At 51.2% G+C, this 18,258-nt stretch overlaps 1 protein-coding gene across 6 annotated transcripts in view; it reads right to left on the bottom strand.

The window, feature by feature from the left end:
- Nucleotides 1–18,258, bottom strand: part of LOC119174040 (intermembrane lipid transfer protein VPS13A) — a 1,344,268-nt gene that overhangs the window by 370,823 nt on the left and 955,187 nt on the right. For all 6 annotated transcript variants that reach the window (XM_075894208.1, XM_075894209.1, XM_075894213.1 and 3 more), the window contains one exon: nucleotides 12,388–12,521. In XM_075894208.1, the coding sequence (XP_075750323.1) occupies nucleotides 12,388–12,521 (134 nt within the window). The remainder of the gene's footprint in view (nucleotides 1–12,387; nucleotides 12,522–18,258) is intronic.

The following is an 18,258-nucleotide window of genomic DNA, read 5'->3' as shown; positions in this document are numbered from 1 at the left end:
TCCGCCACGACACGTTGATGATGCCGATTTCTTTGTCACGAAACTTTCTGAACGCGACGCTGCAATTTCCGCGGATATTTCTATAACCGTCGACAATCACTCAACCACCGAACTCGTAGATATTGGTGGCGATTACTCCATTATGAGTGGTGACAATGCGTGTTCCCTCCAAGAAGTGGTGACGTCACGGAACGACCTGCAGCTTTGTACCAGGGGTAGTCATCTAGTGACGTCGGTTGGAAGGTGCACTGCCTGAGTACATATTGGCACTTCGACTTTCATTGGGACTTTCATCGCACTGTAGGAATGCTCCAGGCAGGTCATCCTGAGATTAGACTTCCTTCGAGAATATGGGGCTATTATAAATCTCCGAGAATCGCTGGTGACGTTTTCATGTAACGCACATTTTCAGGATTGCTAATCGCGTATGATGGCGTTGCGTGTATCCGACGATTCAGTGACGGTACCGCCCCATTCCAGTGTTCTGGTTAATGTGCTGAGTGACATCAATCTAACGGCTCTCGGAGTTTTGGAAAGCAATGTGCCCGTGCTCTTGTCTCGTCAAGTATGCGTTGCCCGTGGTCTCATAGAACTGTCAGAACCTGCGAAAATTCTACTGTTAAGGCGTTTATTAGCCGGCAACGAGCGAGAATATATAATGGCGACAGTCACAGCCAAGCACGGGCTCTCAGCGCGAGCGGCGTCCTTGTTGGGTAGCCCCACTAGAAGGTACTCAAGAGTTCGACCCATTTCATAGTTCGGAGGCTTCGCTACAATTACCTCGGGGTCGAAGAGAGAGCCGCCTGGCGACCTAACAGCTTGTCACTACGAGCGGGCCTTCAGGCGCTCCACGTTGACGATGTCTCGCCCACGGCGGCGCATGTCCGAAGATTGTTCAACGGGTTCGATCAGATAGTTGACGGGTGAGGTGCGCTCGATGACACGGTAGGGGCCTTCATATTTGGGACGTAGTTTGGAAGAGAGGCCAGCGGCAGAGGTCGGGATCGAGAGCCATACAAGCGCACCAGGAAGGAACGTGGGCTCAGAAGTGGTGGAGCCATCACGGATACTCTTCTGCCGCTCTTGCTCTTGCGTCGTAAAAGTCTTGGCAAGCGCGCGACACTCTTCAGCAAGCCTGGCTGTCTCGGAAATAGGTGTACACTCAGATGGATCCGGCGTGTACGGGAGTATCGTGTCCATGGTGTGCGACGGGTGCCTTCTGTACAGCAAGTAGAAAGGTGAAAAACCAGTCGTGCTCTGAGGGGCGATGTTGTAGGCGTAGGTGACGAAGGGCAATATATTATCCCAATCAGTGTGGTTGGCAGCGACATACATAGAAAGCAGGTCACCGAGGGTGCGGCTAAAGCGTTCGGTGAGGCCATTCGTCTGTGGGTGGTAAGCAGTAGTTTTGCGGTGGACAGAATGGCACTCCGTCAGAATGGATTCGACGACTTCCGACAAGAAGACACGGCCTCGATCGCTGAGAAGCTCTTGGGGTGGTCCGTGGCGCAGTATAAATTGATGCAGCAGGAAGGACGCAACATCGCGCGCAGTAGCCGCAGGGAGAGCGGCGGTTTCGGCGTATCGCGTTAAATGGTCAACGGCAACGATGGCCCAGCGGTTACCAGCCGACGTCAGAGGAAGTGGTCCATACAAATCGATACTTACGCGCCCAAAGGGACGGTCAGGGCAAGGTAACGGTTGTAGACTGGCGTGCGACATGTGGGCTGACGGTTTACGGCATTGGCAAGTGAGGCAAGAGCGAACGAACTGCTGCACATAGCGGTACATCCCGCGCCAGAAGTAGCGTTGTCGAATGCGATAATAGGTTTTGAATACCCCAGAGTGCGCGTATTGCGGATCAGAATGGAAGGATTCACATCTCTCTGACCGCAGACTGCGGGGTATCACGAGTAACCACTGCCGGCTGTCGGCGTCGTAATTGCGTCGGTGTAGGAGGCCGTCACGAATGGCGAAATGGCGAGCTTGACGACGCAATGCACGCGTGGATGGCGTTGCGGATGGATCAGAGAGCATGTCGATGAGCGGGCCGATCCAATTATCCTTTCGCTGTTCCGTAGCGATGATGTCAACATCAATGGCAGAAACAGCAGCCGAGGATACTGAGCAGAGCACATCACCTTCAGGCAGAGGAGAGCGCGAGAGGGCGTCGGCGTCAGCATGCTGGCGTCCGTTGCGGTACAGCACGCGGATATCGTAGTCCTGTAAGCGAAGAGCCCAACGGGCGAGACGGCCTGAGGGATCCTTCAATGATGAAAGCCAGCATAGTGCATGATGGTCGGTGACGACACCGAATGGGCGACCATACAAATAAGGTCGAAACTTTGTAAGAGCCCAGACGATCGCCAGGCACTCTTTCTCCGTGACGGTGTAGTTTTTCTCGGCTCTCGTGAGCATACGGCTTGCATATGCTACGACATATTCAGGGAATCTGGGTTTTCGCTGTGCCAGGACAGCGCCGAGGCCTACTCCGCTGGCGTCCGTGTGCACCTTCGTTGGGGCTGTAGGGTCGTAGTGGCGTAGAATGAGAGGCGACATCAACAAATGGCGGAGCTTCGCGAACGCGTCGTCCCACTCCGATGACCACGAATTGAAGGGCCCGTTGCTTCCAAGGAGCTTCGTCAGCGGTGATATGATCGTGGCGAAATTTCGTATGAAGCGTCGGAAGTATGAGCACAGGCCCACGAAACTACGCAGTTCTTTGACAGATGCAGGTTTGGGGAATTCGGCCACGGCCTGAAGCTTGGCAGGATCAGGAAAAATGCCGTCTTTGGACACGACGTACCCCAGTATGGTGAGTTGCCGTGCTGCAAAGCGGCACTTTTTCAGATTTAGTTGTAAGCCGGCATTGCTCACACGTGCGAAAACTTCTTTCAGACGTTGGAGATGCGTGGAGAAATCCGGAGCAAAGACAATGACATCGTCGAGGTAACACAAGCACGTGTACCATTTCAAGTTGCGCAGAACGGTGTACATCATGCGCTCAAAGGTCGCAGGTGCATTACATAGACCAAACGGCATGACGTTGAACTCGTACAAGCCGTCTGGCGTGACGAAGGCGGTCTTTGGTCGAGCGTCGTCAGCCATGGGTACTTGCCAGTACCCCGAGCGCAGATCGAGAGAAGAAAAGAAATCGGCTCCATGAAGGCTGTCAATTGCGTCATCGATACTTGGCAGTGGGTAAACATCCTTGCGAGTGATCTTATTGAGCCATCTGTAGTCCACACAGAACCGCACAGAACCGTCTTTCTTCGCAACAAGAACAACAGGAGACGCCCATGGACTGTCCGAGGGCCGAATAACGTTGCGTTGGAGCATATCGTCAACCTGATCATTAATTACTCGACGTTCAGCAGGCAACACGCGATATGGACGTTGCCGTAAAGGTGGATGGGCACCAGTGTCGATGCGATGCGTAACAACGGATGTGCGACCGAAAGAACTTCGCCCGACATCGAAAGAAGAACGATATTCTTGTAACAGGTCCAGAAGTTGGGAACGCTGTACGGCCGTAAGATTGTCAGCGATGAAGGGGCCAAATATATCAGCAGACGACGAATCAGAAGTGGAAACAGCATTGATGGTACACGACCTGGGAGCGCGCGTGTCATCGGGTACGTCCAGGACTTGTGCGTCGTCGACTGGTTCCACTCTGCCGAGACATTCCCCTCGAAGCAAGGTAACAGCGTACGAGGAGGGGTTGGTTACAAAAATAGCAGTGTTGCCCTGGTTGACCTGCACGGTCGCGAAAGGTACTAGCAACCCTTTCCTGCTGCAAGCGCAGTCAGATGGCGAAACAAGTCCAATGGTGTTGGAGAGACCAGCGCAGTAGACAGACACAGCCGTCGTCGAGTTTGGAGGCACTGTTGTATCGTCTTTCGTTAGAATCTTGCTCAGTGTCGGGGGACTGTCTTCTGGCGTCAAATGCGAGAAGGGTGAGAGCTCAATTTCGGTGGTGGCACAATGAATGACGGCGTCATGGCGGGAGAGAAAGTCCCATCCCAGGATGATGTCATGAGAGCATGCCTGAATGATGATGAACTGGGCGACATACAGAACGTCCTGGATGACAATGCGAGCTGTGCACCCTGCTGTAGGATGAATCCGGTGCAAACTTGCAGTACGGAGGGATAACCCAGAAAGTGGCGTCGTTACTTTTCGAAGTAAGCGGCAGAGTTTTTCGTCCATAACTGATACGGCAGCTCCAGTGTCAATAAGGGCCGATGCACAAACACCGTCCACAAGCACGTCAATGACATTCGAGGGGCTGCTCTGAGGGCTTTCACATTGCGATAGCGTCGCAGTCCTTGCCTCAGGGACTGCGACGACTAGTTTTCCCGCTCATGAGCTGCCGCACTTGGCCGCATGGGAGACAGGGAACGGCGTCGTGGAGACGGTGATCTTCGAGATGGACCTGGGCGAGATCGAGGTGGCATAGACGGCGGTTCTTCGCGATAAGGACGGCTGAGTTGGCCAGCAACAGGTGAAGAAATTGGAGCCGGCTGTACGCGATGGCAATAACGGGCCACGTGACCGGCGTAACCGCAGGCAAAGCAGATGGGCCGGTTGTCGGGTGTGCGCCATCTGTTCACTGGGGTAGGTCTCGCCCATGTCGCAAGGGCTGATGGACGGAACGGTGGCTGCATGGTGGACTGAAGCTGAGGCTGAGGGGTTACGTCAACATACGTAGCAGGCATACCCACTGCAAAGGATGGAGGTCGTGCAGCAGCTTCAGCGTAGGTCAGAGGGGCGGGTGCTTGAACGACTTGGGGCGGCCTGGCGACCACTTGCGCGTAACTCAGGGACGCAGGAGCCGGAGGCTGTTGGGGGTGGTAAGCAGGCATTACCTCCGCTATTTCCTGTTTAATCGCTCGGCGGATGGGAGGGAGAAGGGTAGTAGCCGATTGTTGAACAGCAGGTTGGTGGGAAAAGGGCAGGAGGGAGAACTGACGCGCGATTTCCTCACGGATAAAGGACTTCAGTTCTGCCATCAACGCCACTTGGTCACAACTGGCCTCCAAGCCAGCAAGTGTTGCAGCTTGTGGTGGGGAGCGTCGGGTCATCGAACGCTGCCGGCGGAGCTCCTCGTAGCTCTGGCACAGTGTGATGACCTCAGCCACCGTGCCGGGGTTTTTGGCGAGCAGCATCGTGAAGGCATCATCGTCGATGCCTTTCATGATGTTTCGGATCTTGTCAGACTCGGACATGGTGTGATTGGATTTGTTACATATGTCCAGGACATCTTCAATATAGCTGGTGAATGACTCACCAGCCTTCTGAGCACGTTCACGCAAGCGCTGCTCGGCTTGTGGCTTGCGAACAGCAGGGCGGCCGAAGACGTTGACGATTGCGGTCTTGAAATCAGACCAGGTGGCAAAATCGGACGCGTGGTTGTTGTACCACAAACTGGCGACACCGGCAAGGTAAAACACCAAGTTGGTCAGCTTGCCGTCCTCGTCCCATTTGTTGGGGACGCTCACGCGCTCGTGAATGGCGAGCCAGTCCTCCACGTCAGTGCCATCAGCGCCAGTGAAGATGGGTGGATCGCGGATTCTGGGGACACCGGGACAAGGGGGTGGCATGGAAAGAGGCATTTGCTGAGAGGCGTCTTGGGACATGGTAGATTGCAGGGTACGTGAACGCAGTTCCCAGGGCATCAAAGGGTATCGTAGCACTCTCCACCAATTTGTTATGGCGTTTATTAGCAGGCACACAGCGAGTATACACAATGGCGACAGTAACGGCCAAGCACGGACTCTCAGCGCGAGCGGCGTCCTTTTTTGGGTAGACCCACTAGAGAACACTTGAGAGTTTGACCCACTTCAGTGTTCGGCGGCTTCTCTATAATTACTTCGGGGTCGAAGAGGGAGCCGCCTGGCGACCTAACAGCTTGTCACTACGAGCGGGCCTTCAGGCGCTTCACGTTGACTATGTCGCGCCCGCGACGGCGCATGTCCGAAGATTGTTCAATTGGCTTGACAAGATAGTTGACTGGAGATGTGCGCTCGATCACACGGTAGGGACCTTCATATTTCGGGAGTAGTTTGAAAGAAAGGCCAGCTACAGAGGTCGGGATCGAGAGCCATACAAGGAAACCAGGAAGGAACGTGGGTTCAGAAGTGGCGGAGCCATCACGAATACTCTTCTGCTGCTCTTGCTCATTCGTCGTAAATGTCTTGGCCAGCTCGTGACACTCTTCAGCAAGCCTGGCTGTCTCGGAAATATGTGCACACTCAGATGGATCCGGCGTGTACGGGAGTATCGTGTCGATGGTATGTGACGGGTGCCTTCCGTACAGCAAGAAGAAAGGTGAAAAACTGGTCGTGCTCTGAGGGGCGGTGTTGTAGGCGTAGGTGACGAAGGGCAATATAGTATCCCAATTCGTATGGTTGGCGGCGACGTACATCGAAAGCATGTCGCCGAGGGTGCGATTAAAGCGTTCGGTCAGACCATTCGTCTGCGGGTGGTGAGCAGTTGTTTTGCGGTGGACAGAATGGCACTGCGTGAGAATGGCTTCGACGACTTCTGACAAGAAGACACGGCCTCGATCGCTGAGAAGCTCCTGAGGTGGACCATGGCGCAGTATAAATCGATGCAGTAGGAAGGACGCAACATCACGCGCAGTAGCCGCAGGGATAGCGGCGGTTTTGGGGTATCGCGTTAAATGATCTACGGTGACGATGACCCAGCGGTTACCAGCCGATGTCAGAGGAAGTGGTCCATACAAATCGATACCTATGCGCCCAAACGGATGCTTAGGGCAAGGTAACGGTCGCAGACTGGCTGGCGACATGTGTGCTGACGGTTTGCGGCGTTGGCAAGCGAGGCAGGAGCGAACGAACTGCTGCACGTAGCGGTACATCCCGCGCCAGAAGTAGCATTGTCGAATGCGACAGTAGGTTTTGAATACCCCAGAGTGCGCGCATTGCGGATTAGAATGGAAGGATTCACATATCTCTGACCGCAGACTGCAGGGTATCACGAGTAACCACTGCCGGCCATCGGCGTCGTAATTGCGTCGGTGTAGAAGCCGTCACGGATGGCGAAATGGCGAGCTTGACGACGCAAGGCACGCGTGGATGGCGTTGCGGATGGATGAGAGAGCAAGTCGATGAGCGGGCCGATAGAATTATCCTTTCGCTGTTCGGTAGCGATGATGTCAATATCAATGGCAGAAACAGCAGCCTAGGATACTGAGCAGAGCACATCACCTTCAGGCAGAGGGGAGCGCGAAAGGGCGTCGGCATCAGCAAGCTGGCGTCCGTTGCGGTACAGCACGTGGATGTCGTAGTCTTGTAAGCGAAGAGCCCAACGGGCGAGACGGCCTGAGGGATCCTTCAATGATGAAAGCCAGCATAGTGCATGATGGTTGGTGACGACATCGAATGGGCGACCATACAAATAAGGTCGAAACTTTGTAAGGGCCCAGACGATCGCCAGGCACTCTTTCTCCATGACGGTGTAGTTTGTCTCGGCTCTCGTGAGCGTACGGCTTGCATATGCTACGACATATTCAGGGAATCCAGGCTTGTGCTGCGCCAGGACAGCGCCGAGGCCTACACCATTGGCGTCTGTGTGCACCTCCGTCGGGGCCGTAGGATCGTAATGGCGCAGAATGGGAGGAGACGTCAGCAAATGGCGGAGCTTCGTGAACGCGTCGTCGCACTCAGACGACCACGAATTGAAGAGCCCGTTACTTCCAAGGAGCTTCGTCAGCGGTGATATAATCGTAGCAAAGTTTCGTATGAAGTGTCGGAAGTATGAGCACAGGCCCACGAAACTACACAGTTCTTTGACAAACGCAGGTTTGGGGAATTCAGCCACGGCCCGAAGCTTGGCTGGGTCAGGAAGAATGCCATCCTTAGACATGACGTACCCTAGGATGATGAGTTGCCGTGCTGCAAAGCGGCACTTCTTCATATTTAGTTGCAAGCCGGCATTGCTCACACGTGCGAAAACTTCTTTCAGACGTTGGAGATGCGTGGAGAAATCTGGGGCGAACACAACAACGTCATCGAGGTAACACAAGCACGTGTGCCATTTCAAGTTGCGCAGAACGGTGTCCATCATGCGCTCAATGGTCGCAGGTGCATTACATAGACCAAACGGCATGACGTTGAATTCGTACAAGCCGTCGGGTGTGATGAACGCAGTCTTCGGTCGAGCGTCATCAGCCATGGGTACTTGCCAGTACCCTGAGCGCAGATCGAGAGAAGAAAAAAATTCAGCTCCGTGAAGGCTGTCAATTGCGTCATCGATGCGCGGCAGTGGGTAAAAATTCTTGCGAGTGATCTTATTGAGCCGTCTGTAGTCCACACAGAACCGCACAGAACCATCTTCGTCGTGGTACATAGTAGATGGCAGGGTACGTGATCGTAGCTCCAAAGGCATAGACAGGGATCGCAGCACTCTCCACCAAATTGTTAAGGCGTTTATTAGCCGGCAACGAGCGAGAATATATATTGGCGGCAGTTACAGCCAAGCACGGGCTCTCAGCGCGAGGGGCGTCCTTGTTGGGTAGCCCCACTAGAAGGTACTCAAGAGTACGACCCATTTCATAGTTCGGAGGCTTCGCTACACTACTAACAAATTTCAGTCATGAATACCAGCACTTCATAAGGCAGTGTGTCATGGCTTATTTCGAAGAAATTGGAGACTCTAAAGCTAACTTATCACTCGCACAACTCTCTTCCGGTCCTCGCGACGACAAATAGTCTCTGGTTAAGCTTGATGTGAACTGCGCACTGTCGACTTCACAGCAAGAGAGTCTTCGCTCTCTCCTGCTTTCCTTCAGTGATTGCTTTGCCACGACGTCCAAAGTCTGAAACAGACACCGGTCTCAAAGCACAGATTCATAACAGAGCCCAGCGAAAGGCCAATCGACAACATGCTTATCGAGTTTGCCACGGAGAGCAAGACGCCATCCACGACCAAGTACAACAAATGTTTGCTGACGACATCATTCAGCCATCTACAAGCCCACGGGCATCACCGGTTGTGTTGGTGAAAAAGAAAGGCGGGACATTGCGTTTATGTGTTGATTATCGCAAACTGAATACCGTGACAAAGAAAGACGTTTATCCGCTTCCTCGCGTCGACGACTGACTCGACCGCCTTAGAAACACCTGATATTTTCTATCCATGGATCTATGCAGTGGTTATTGGCAAATTGAGGTCGATGAGCGTGACCGGGAAAAGACGGCCTTCATTACTCTTTACGGGCTCTTCGAATTTAAGGTGCTTCCTTTTGGACTGTGCTCTGCTCTCGCAACTTTTCAATGAATGATGGACACAGTCTTGTCCGGTCTCAAGGGGCAATTGTGTCTTGTACATTTAGATGTCGACGTCCTTTTTTCATTGACTTTTGAGCAGCACCTTCAGCATCTTCATGCAGTACTTGAGGCGCTCCGAACAGCTGACCTGTCGCTCAAGTTCGAAAAATGCCCCTTCGGCTACAAGGAGCTCAAGTTTCTCGGCCATGTAATCAACAGTGACGGAATTCGCCCAGACCCCAAGAAAACACTGGCTGTCCCTGCCTTCTCAACTCGAGCTAACAAACATGACATACACCGTTTTCTGGGCCTTTGTGCGTACTATCGTCGCTTCGTTCCGAACTTTTCAAAAATAGCAGAACTCTCACACCAACGCACGAGAGACAATGTTGCTTTTGTGTGGGCTTCTGAGCAACCCGAAGCTTTTTGCGAGCTACGATGCTCCCTCGAGACTCCTCCAATCTTGGGTCAGTTTGAACACTGAAATGCATACAGATGCAAGTAATTTCGGCCTTGGAGCTGTCCTTGTGCAAGGGCAGGAAGGTATCGAGCGAGTGATCGCCTACGCTAGTCGTACATTATCATCGGCTGAAACGAACTATTCCACCACAGAAAAGTAATGCCTAGGTGCCGTGTGGGCTATAGCCAAGCTCTGACCGTATTTGTACAGGCGATCGTTCCAAATAGTCACCGACCACCATCCTTTGTGCTGGCTTGCAGGCTTCAAAGACCCCTTAGGCTGCCTCGCTCGATGGAGTCTCCACCTACAAGAATTGGACGTTACAGTAGTTTACAAGTCGGGATGCAAGCACACCGATGCTGACTGCCTATCACGTGCCCCAGTTAAGTCGATTCCTCCTGACCAAACTGACGAAAAATTCCTTATGGCTGTCAGCCACCGACTTGGTTCAGAAAGAACGTGATGACACAGAACTTCACCGAATCATCGACTATATCGAGGACAAGCTTGAACAGCCACCACAAACATTCAGGTGCACAATTTCATCATTTTTTCTTCTTAACAACATCCTGTACAAGTGGAGCTTTGATCTTAATGCTCGAGCCGCCATACTGGTCGTACCAAATGTGATGCGAGACGACATCCTTAAGGCGTGCCATGACGAACCATCTTCCGGGCATTTAGGGTTCATGTGTACTCTCGCTCGTATCCGCCACACGCACTACTGACCCAAATTGTTCCATACCATCAAGCACTACGTCAAAACCTGCTGAAACTGCCAGCGTCGCAAGGCTCTGCCCATGAAACCTGCTGGTCTTTTACACCCTGCGGAGCCACCCCAAGCACCGTTTAAACAAGTTGGAATAGACCTGCTAGGTCTATTTCCGAAACCTTCAGCGGGGAGTGGCTGGATAATAATTGCGACGAACTATTTAACCCGTTACTGCAAAACACGAGCACTCCGACGCGGTACGGCAAGTGATGTCGCGAATTTCTTTATTCATGCTGTCGTCCTCCACCGTGGTTCACCAGCCGTGGTTATAACCGACAGAGGCACAGTGTTTATGACCCAATTGCTGGAAGAAGTGATGACACTCAGCAGCACCGTATATCCCCGAATGACGGCTTACCATCCACAAGCTAACGGATTAACAGAATGGCTCAATAAAACCATCGCAGACATGATTTCTATGTATGTCAACGTGGACCCTAGAAACTGAGACAGTATCCTCCCTTTCGTAACTTTCGCATATAACACAGATGTGCAAGACGAACTACAAGATTTACACCTTTCTGCCTGCTTCACGGCTACGAAGTTAGTATAATGTTAGACACCATGCTTTCACTTGATGCCTTTCTGACTACCACCGAAAATGCTGACCAGTATGCACAGTTCGCCAAAGAAGCTCGACAGCTAGCTCGCCTGCGCATTCGCTTTGAGCAACAACACGATTCTCATAGGTACAACCTTCACCACAAAGAAGTCACCTACCACCCCGGAGAAAAAAGTGTTACTCTGCAGTCTCGTACGCCAACATGGCCGCTCTGAGAAACTTTTGCATCATTATTTCGGCCCTTACCGGGTTTTTTACCGGCCCTTACCGTCGTTTTCGGCCCTTACCTCATGTACACTATGAAGTTATTGCAGATCCCAGCGTGCGGTACTCCCGTTGTGGTGCCCAGCTGAACATCGTCTACGTGGCTATGATAAAGCTGTATTACTCCCACTGAAGACTTGCTCTTGCCTTCATACATCTGAAAGCATCGAGCCGATGCTTTCCGAGAGGGGTAGTAATGACACGAGCATGTAGTGGGTTTCTGGCTGTTGCGTGGCTAGGTTCATCTTTACTTGTGCGTGCCAAAGGATTTGGGCTGGAGAATGGCGACGAAAAACTTGTGCTGCTCGATCAAAGTTGTTCCGCTGTTTGCTACACTGTTGTTTGCGGCACTGTTACTTGCAGTGATTTTATTACCGTGACAATATCAATAACAACCAAATTTTTACAATTGATTTGTTTAAATATCTGGGTGTGACAATCTTGCGTGACCTAATTTGAACATGTCATATTGACCACATTGTGAATTTGGCTAATCGCACTTCAGGGTACTCTCGCCATGACCTTTCACTCGCTTCCCCTTCTATTAAAACGTTGCCTTTGAAACCTTTGTCCAGCCAAAGCTAGAATATGCGCATGCGTTTTTCGCTCCTCACCACAATCTCATTAATACCCTCGAGTCTGTCCAGAACGGTGCGGCACGATTCATACTATTTAACTATTCATACACCTCAAGCATATCAGCACTAAAAACAAAGATGAACTTCTTCGACTTGGCTAAATGCCGCAAAAGTGCAGGTCCTAACCTTTACCATAATTTTCTCTATTCTTTACTTTTACATAGCTTATGCATCAGAAGAACCTGTGCACAGCCCGAAACTGGAATGATGTGCCACCCAAAGTTGCCACCATCATCGACACCCAAGCATTCAAGCGGCTCATTAAAACCATCCCATCATAACTACCCTTATATTAGTAGCCTTTCTATCACCCACTCCCTCATGTAATTTCTCAACTTGGATCTTGGAGGTATTAAAATGAATGACACAAATAAACAAACAAAGAAAATGCTTCTCACTTCTGGTGTATCTTGAGGAATAGGTCTTCACACAAGTTTTCCACACGCACAGGTGCATCCCCAGGGCTGTACGGAAAGAGTGATATCTTGATGGGGCCATCCACTCCGCCAGAGACCTCCACACTAAGAGCCGACTGCAACAAAAACACTTGCTTTATGTGTTTTTGCACCATAAATAGACGAGAAATGGGGTTGCATTTTTCATAGAAAACATTCTGGTAACCCTACGCAGGCATTGCTCAGTCATTCAAAGATTCAGCAAGCAATGCAAGTATCTTGATGCACTGCCACTGAGGTGTGCATAAAACTCCCAAGAGCTTCTGCTGCACCAACCAAAAGCATGATTTTGGCGAGGTAAGGCACACACCGATCCAGAAATTTAGGAGAACGTTTAACTACACTCACATCTCAATATTTTGAAACCAGATATAATTAAGTATCCCCTATAACAAAGTAAATTAAAAATACTCATGTAATAGATATATGGTTAGGAATATAGGTGCTTTTAGAACAAATTTTCTGGTAAACAAACTAATTTTGTGTAAGATCTTATATTGTTATGATGAGGCTATAGTGTACTCCATTGCGACCTTCTGTGACCCACGATAATAATCACCAATGACGTTATCCCAAGTAACCAAGAATATCCGGTAGGCATATGACGGGATGTAAATTTTGGATATTCAGAACAATCATCAGATGTCCATGGATGCACACTGTACGTACGATGGATGTACATCAGATGTACAAAGGTAACAAATTTGTACGCTCGCTCGACATCCCTCTAGGACAGTCAACATGGACATTGACAGGCCCTTCAATATATATATATATATATATATATATATATATAAGGGAAAGAAGTGTTTACTTATAGGCTCATTTTTTCATGTTTTGACACAATATTATTAAGATCTATCAGTATATATATATATATATATATTGTCAAGACGAAGAAAGACGCTGGGGCTCGGGTGCATGGGCAGCTAAGGGAAGGTAGAGGAACAAGAGGCAGAATAAGAACAGCTGGCCCAAGATCAAGTGTTGTCTCTAGTTCTCTGTCTCGCTCATCACAATGGCGCAGTCGATGAAGAAGAAGTCTTACGTCCTCGCTTCGTCATCCAAGACAGCCGTGATAAGCGCCGCTTGAGGACGGCGTCAAGGCCTCCTCGGCAGCTGCAGTACACGTTACCGGTACCATTTCACAAGGGACGCCGTCCACGCGTCCTTGGCTATAGATTCTGCCGTCAGCGCAAGCCGACAAGGGAACCCTCTGCGGGAAGCCACCGGTACGTCTCTTCGTGGTTCGTCGGCAGTGCGGGCTTGTCGATCCAGGAAGACCGTTCACGCTTCTTTGGCAATGGAGTCAACAACCCGGCCGCCACTTCAGCTGCCCATCAGACCATCAGTGGACGGTGTCCATGCCTCCTCTGTGGTACCAGGGCATCACCCAATGGACACTATGCTACCACTTCGCGGCCGTAATATGCACGGGTTCCTGTCCTTTGGGAATGCTGTTCAAGCTTCCCACGGCCTGAATTCCCTGTCCGGAGCTCTTCCAACACATGAGCCGCCAAGAAACGCTGTTCATGCTTCCTTGGACCTGTGTGTCACCACCGTGAGTACAACTAAAACCACGTACTTCACGCACGCAAACCAAAGCGGTTCAGAAGCCTCGCGACAGTGCCGTGGAGCTGCGGCGTACCATCGCACTGCTCCGCGCCGAGACTAAGAAACTGACAGCGTTGATCGCCGAGCGAGCTCCTACAATATTGCTAGCATTGTGTGACACTAACGCAGTATTGGATGTAGCTGCCTCATACGACCTTGAGGCAAGCACACCGGAGCAACGCAGAGAGCTTCAGTCTTCTCTGATCGAGCTCTCACACCAGCTCGACTGCTTCACGTCGGTGATCTCTGCGTTGCCACCTGCCACCTCACAATCACCAGCCGTCTGTGAACTACCGGAATTCCACGGGGTCCGGAACGACGCTGACGACTGGGTGGCAACCGTCAACGCGATAGCAATGCGCAAGGCCTGAACGGAATCTCAGAAATGGACCGTGGCTGTAGACCGTCTTCGAGAAGGTGCAGCGGCGTGGCACCGGTATGAAGGCTTCAAGCAGCAGTCATGGGGGGAGTGGAGCTTCAAGCTCATAGCTGCTTTCGGTCTGATTCCTTATGCCACCTGCTCATGCAACTCGACCTTCTCTCAGGACAGATCTCGGGAAAAGCCCGACCTAGAGGATGCAATTCGAGCCCCTATCATCGTGTCATCTTTCGGTGATCAAGCCATCCTGTCATCTCTCGGTGACCAACATGTAGGAAACAATCACGATCGTGTAACTCTGCCTTTCACAGGCATTTCTGCTGTCATGGAGCAGCGGCCCGATGGTGCACCTGTGTCCGGTAGGTCTCTCACAGCAAGTTTTGCAAAACGCCCTGTGACAGGCCCCAACGAACGCCATCCGGAGTCGTCAGACCATTCGGTAAACGCTGAGGCACCAGCCTTCATCTTACTGGAAATTCTACCGCGTTATCAAACGCACGTGCCTGTGGATTTCACCATGCTCATCCTTGACCAGACGGAAGCGGATCTGCACGCTTTAAATGATTCAGTAACTGAGCATGAGAGCATTTCCGCCTTGCAAAAAGATGCCTCTCGAGAAATGAAGTATATCGAAGAGTTTCCTGCTGCTGACCCTGACCAAAGTGACCACAGTCCTCCTCTGCAGGTCGTGAAATCTGCATCGGTATTAGACCCGGGAGTACCACCACCCGACCTTTCTCAGGAGATATTGTCCTCGCGGTCGTTGTCGTTTGAGGACATGGAGGCGCTCACATCTATCGTACCAGACAAAACTGAACCCCACCAGACCATGATCGTCGGAAACAAAATGCACTCATTACCACTTCACAAAGCAGGCATTTCCGAGGATGCGAACAAGATCAGCTGTAACCTGACACAGCCATGTTTGAAGAGGACTCGTACATTCATTTTCGAAGACGCACATACGCTCAGCCGCGCAGACACTTGGCTCGCAAGGGATGTTTCCTTTGAGAAAATTCAAACACCTAGTCAGGCTAAGGCAACTGCCATTGAGAACTTGTCGAGGACCAGCCCTCGTACTGTTCCCTCCCAGGACACCAAGTCTGCACGCGACAGTTCGCCAGAAGCCACCAGCTGGACAACTTCAGAGAGTTTTGCTGTGGTATTGATGCCCAACAATGAGCTGAGTCGCAACTCATTTGGAGAAATGGCACAAACGTCTACACGGCTGCCTCGCAGAGCGTCTAGCTGCAGTTCAGTCCACCAACGGTGGTGGGACAAGCACCAGCATTTCCAGGTTACTCTGTGATCTTGCCGGAACAGTCAGGGCCGTTCGCCTGAGCGGTATTCTACAAGTGGTCAGGAAACATGGTACCATGGACGAGTTCAACCGCAGCGACAAAGCCAATTCCGCCCACCTGAGGACACACTGACAGATCTTCAAGCAGAGGCGCACCATGGCGTTGACCGACCGGCTCGAGGTAGCCAGTGTCGTCCACCAGAGATGCTTCCCCCAGACCATCACTCCATGTTGCATTGTGATTCGGGACAACCACCACGATGCAGCCAAGCCCACCCAGCAGAAACTTTGCCACCAGCTCCGCGTGCACGCAGTCATGGCCGAGTGTCAAGACGAAGAAAGACGCTGGGGTTCGGGCGCGTGGGTAGCTAAGGGAAGATAGAGGAAGAAGAGGCAGAATAAGAACAGCTGGCCCAGGATCGGGTTTTGTTTCTTGTTCTCGGTCTCGCTCATCACAATATATACATATATATGTGACGAACCACACGAGAACAATGTGGTGGAATGATAGAGAAGGAGGACCGCGAAGAAAAATAAATGGTTCATCGCACAGCCATTACGTCTCCTGCGTCACATATATATATTGTTACGTAATTTAAGGCAGCTCAAAGAGGGGGGGGGGGGGTTTAATGGGCACTGAGTCCGCGATTACAGTAGAAACAGTGCCGTCTTGTTTCTCTACCCGCTCTTCCCTTGTTTTCCTGGTAGTGACACTTCGTATCATTTCTCCTGTCTCGGATGAAGCCCTCTGGGCGAGTCATTCTTGTATCCTTCATGTAAACGGCTTCAGGCGGGCAACGTGTGTCACCTCTGTCTTGCATGAACGTCGGCCACTAATGGTGACATGTGCAGTTTCATAGTTGACCTTGCTGAGATGATAGAGTATCACAAACAGACCGGCGTAGTGTGCCAGTAGCTTTTGGCTCAAGCCACGTCTGCATATTGGAGTCCACACCCACACTAGATCACCGGGGGCATAGTTTACATGCCGGTGTTGACTGTCGTAGCGAGTTTTAGATAACTCTTGCGCTGCCAGTGTTCGTAAGCAGGCAAGTCAACGTGTCTCTTCGGCGCGACACAAAGTATCCACAATTGTTAAATCGTCATGGACGACAAAAGGAAAGATAGTGTCCAGCGTATGTCGAGGTGAACGAATGTAAAGCAGATAGAAAGGGCTGTAGCCTGTCATTTCATGTTTTGCCGTGTTGAAGGCATACATGACGAGTGGTAATACTTCATCTCAGTTTTTGTGGTCCGAGGCGTTGTACATTGACAACATGTTGATGAACGTTCAGTTTGTGCACTCGGTCAGGCCGTTAGTTTGTGGATGGTATGCAGTTGAGTGCCGGAACTCGGAGGCACACAAACTAAGTAATGATTCCACCATATCAGCAGTAAATTGTCGTCCATGGTCACTTATTATCATGCGAGGGGGCCCGTGTCGGAGGATGACTGAATTCAACATGACCTTCGAAACCCTGACTGCCGTGGCAGAGGATAAGGCAGCCATCTAGCAGTACTGCGTCAGGTAGTCGGTGCATACAATTATCCACCGATGACCTCTCGAGGAGCATGGAAATGGTTCAATCAGATCAATGCCGACCTTTTCAAAAGGGGAACTGGGAGGTTTCATGGGTTGCAGGTGGCCGACAGGACCTGAGGTGGGTCGCTTGTGGCTCTGAATCTGGGAACAGCTGGCCACGTATCTTTGAATTGTCTTGCTCATTTTCAGCCAATAAAACCGCTTTTTCGTGCGACTAAGTGTTCGTGCGGTTCCTAGATAGCCAGAGGTGGGGTCATCATATATGAGATGTAGAACAGACGTTTAGAGGGACGCAGGAACAACCAGCAGAAAGCGGGCACCCGTCGCGGACATGTTTCTCTGATAAAGAAGACCATTTCAGACGCAGAATCGGCCTTCACTTATTGTCTTTCTTGCTCCAGGAAAGAGAGTTTTCAAGCGTAGGTCATTATGCTGCTCAGTGGCGAAAGTCGCGGCATCGGGAAAGCTAGACGACAAAGAAGTGATAAGGTGGTCAAAGTTATCAGCTTTACAATCTGTCGTCGGTAGCAGCATCCTGGAGAGGCAATCCGCATCAGCGTGTAGACGGCCAGTCTTGTATGAAATGGTGAAGACATATTCCTGCAAACGAATGGCCCGTCGTGCGAGCTGGCCAGATGGGTCACGAAGGTTGACCAGCCAACACAGGAAATAGTGATCTGTGACGATAGTGAACGGACGACCATAAATGTATGAGTGAAACCGTTGCACGGGAATGACTACTGCTAGGCGTTCCTGTTCGGTCACTGTATAGTTGTGTTCAGGCTTGAATAAAAATGACTTGCGTATGCCACGACGTGTTCCCTCTTACCAGAATGCTGAACAAGAACGGCGCCGCTACTGATGCCACTTGCGTCTATGTGAATTTCCGTGGGCGACGAAAGATTGAAGTGCCAAAGTATTGGCTACGAAGTTAACGAACACTACAGCTGATAAATAGCGGCATCACACTCGGAGGTC

The sequence above is a fragment of the Rhipicephalus microplus genome, chromosome 5 (assembly GCF_043290135.1).
Source record: "Rhipicephalus microplus isolate Deutch F79 chromosome 5, USDA_Rmic, whole genome shotgun sequence".
Classification (NCBI taxonomy): Eukaryota; Metazoa; Arthropoda; class Arachnida; order Ixodida; family Ixodidae; genus Rhipicephalus; species Rhipicephalus microplus.
This window is presented reverse-complemented; position numbering and strand designations above follow the sequence as displayed.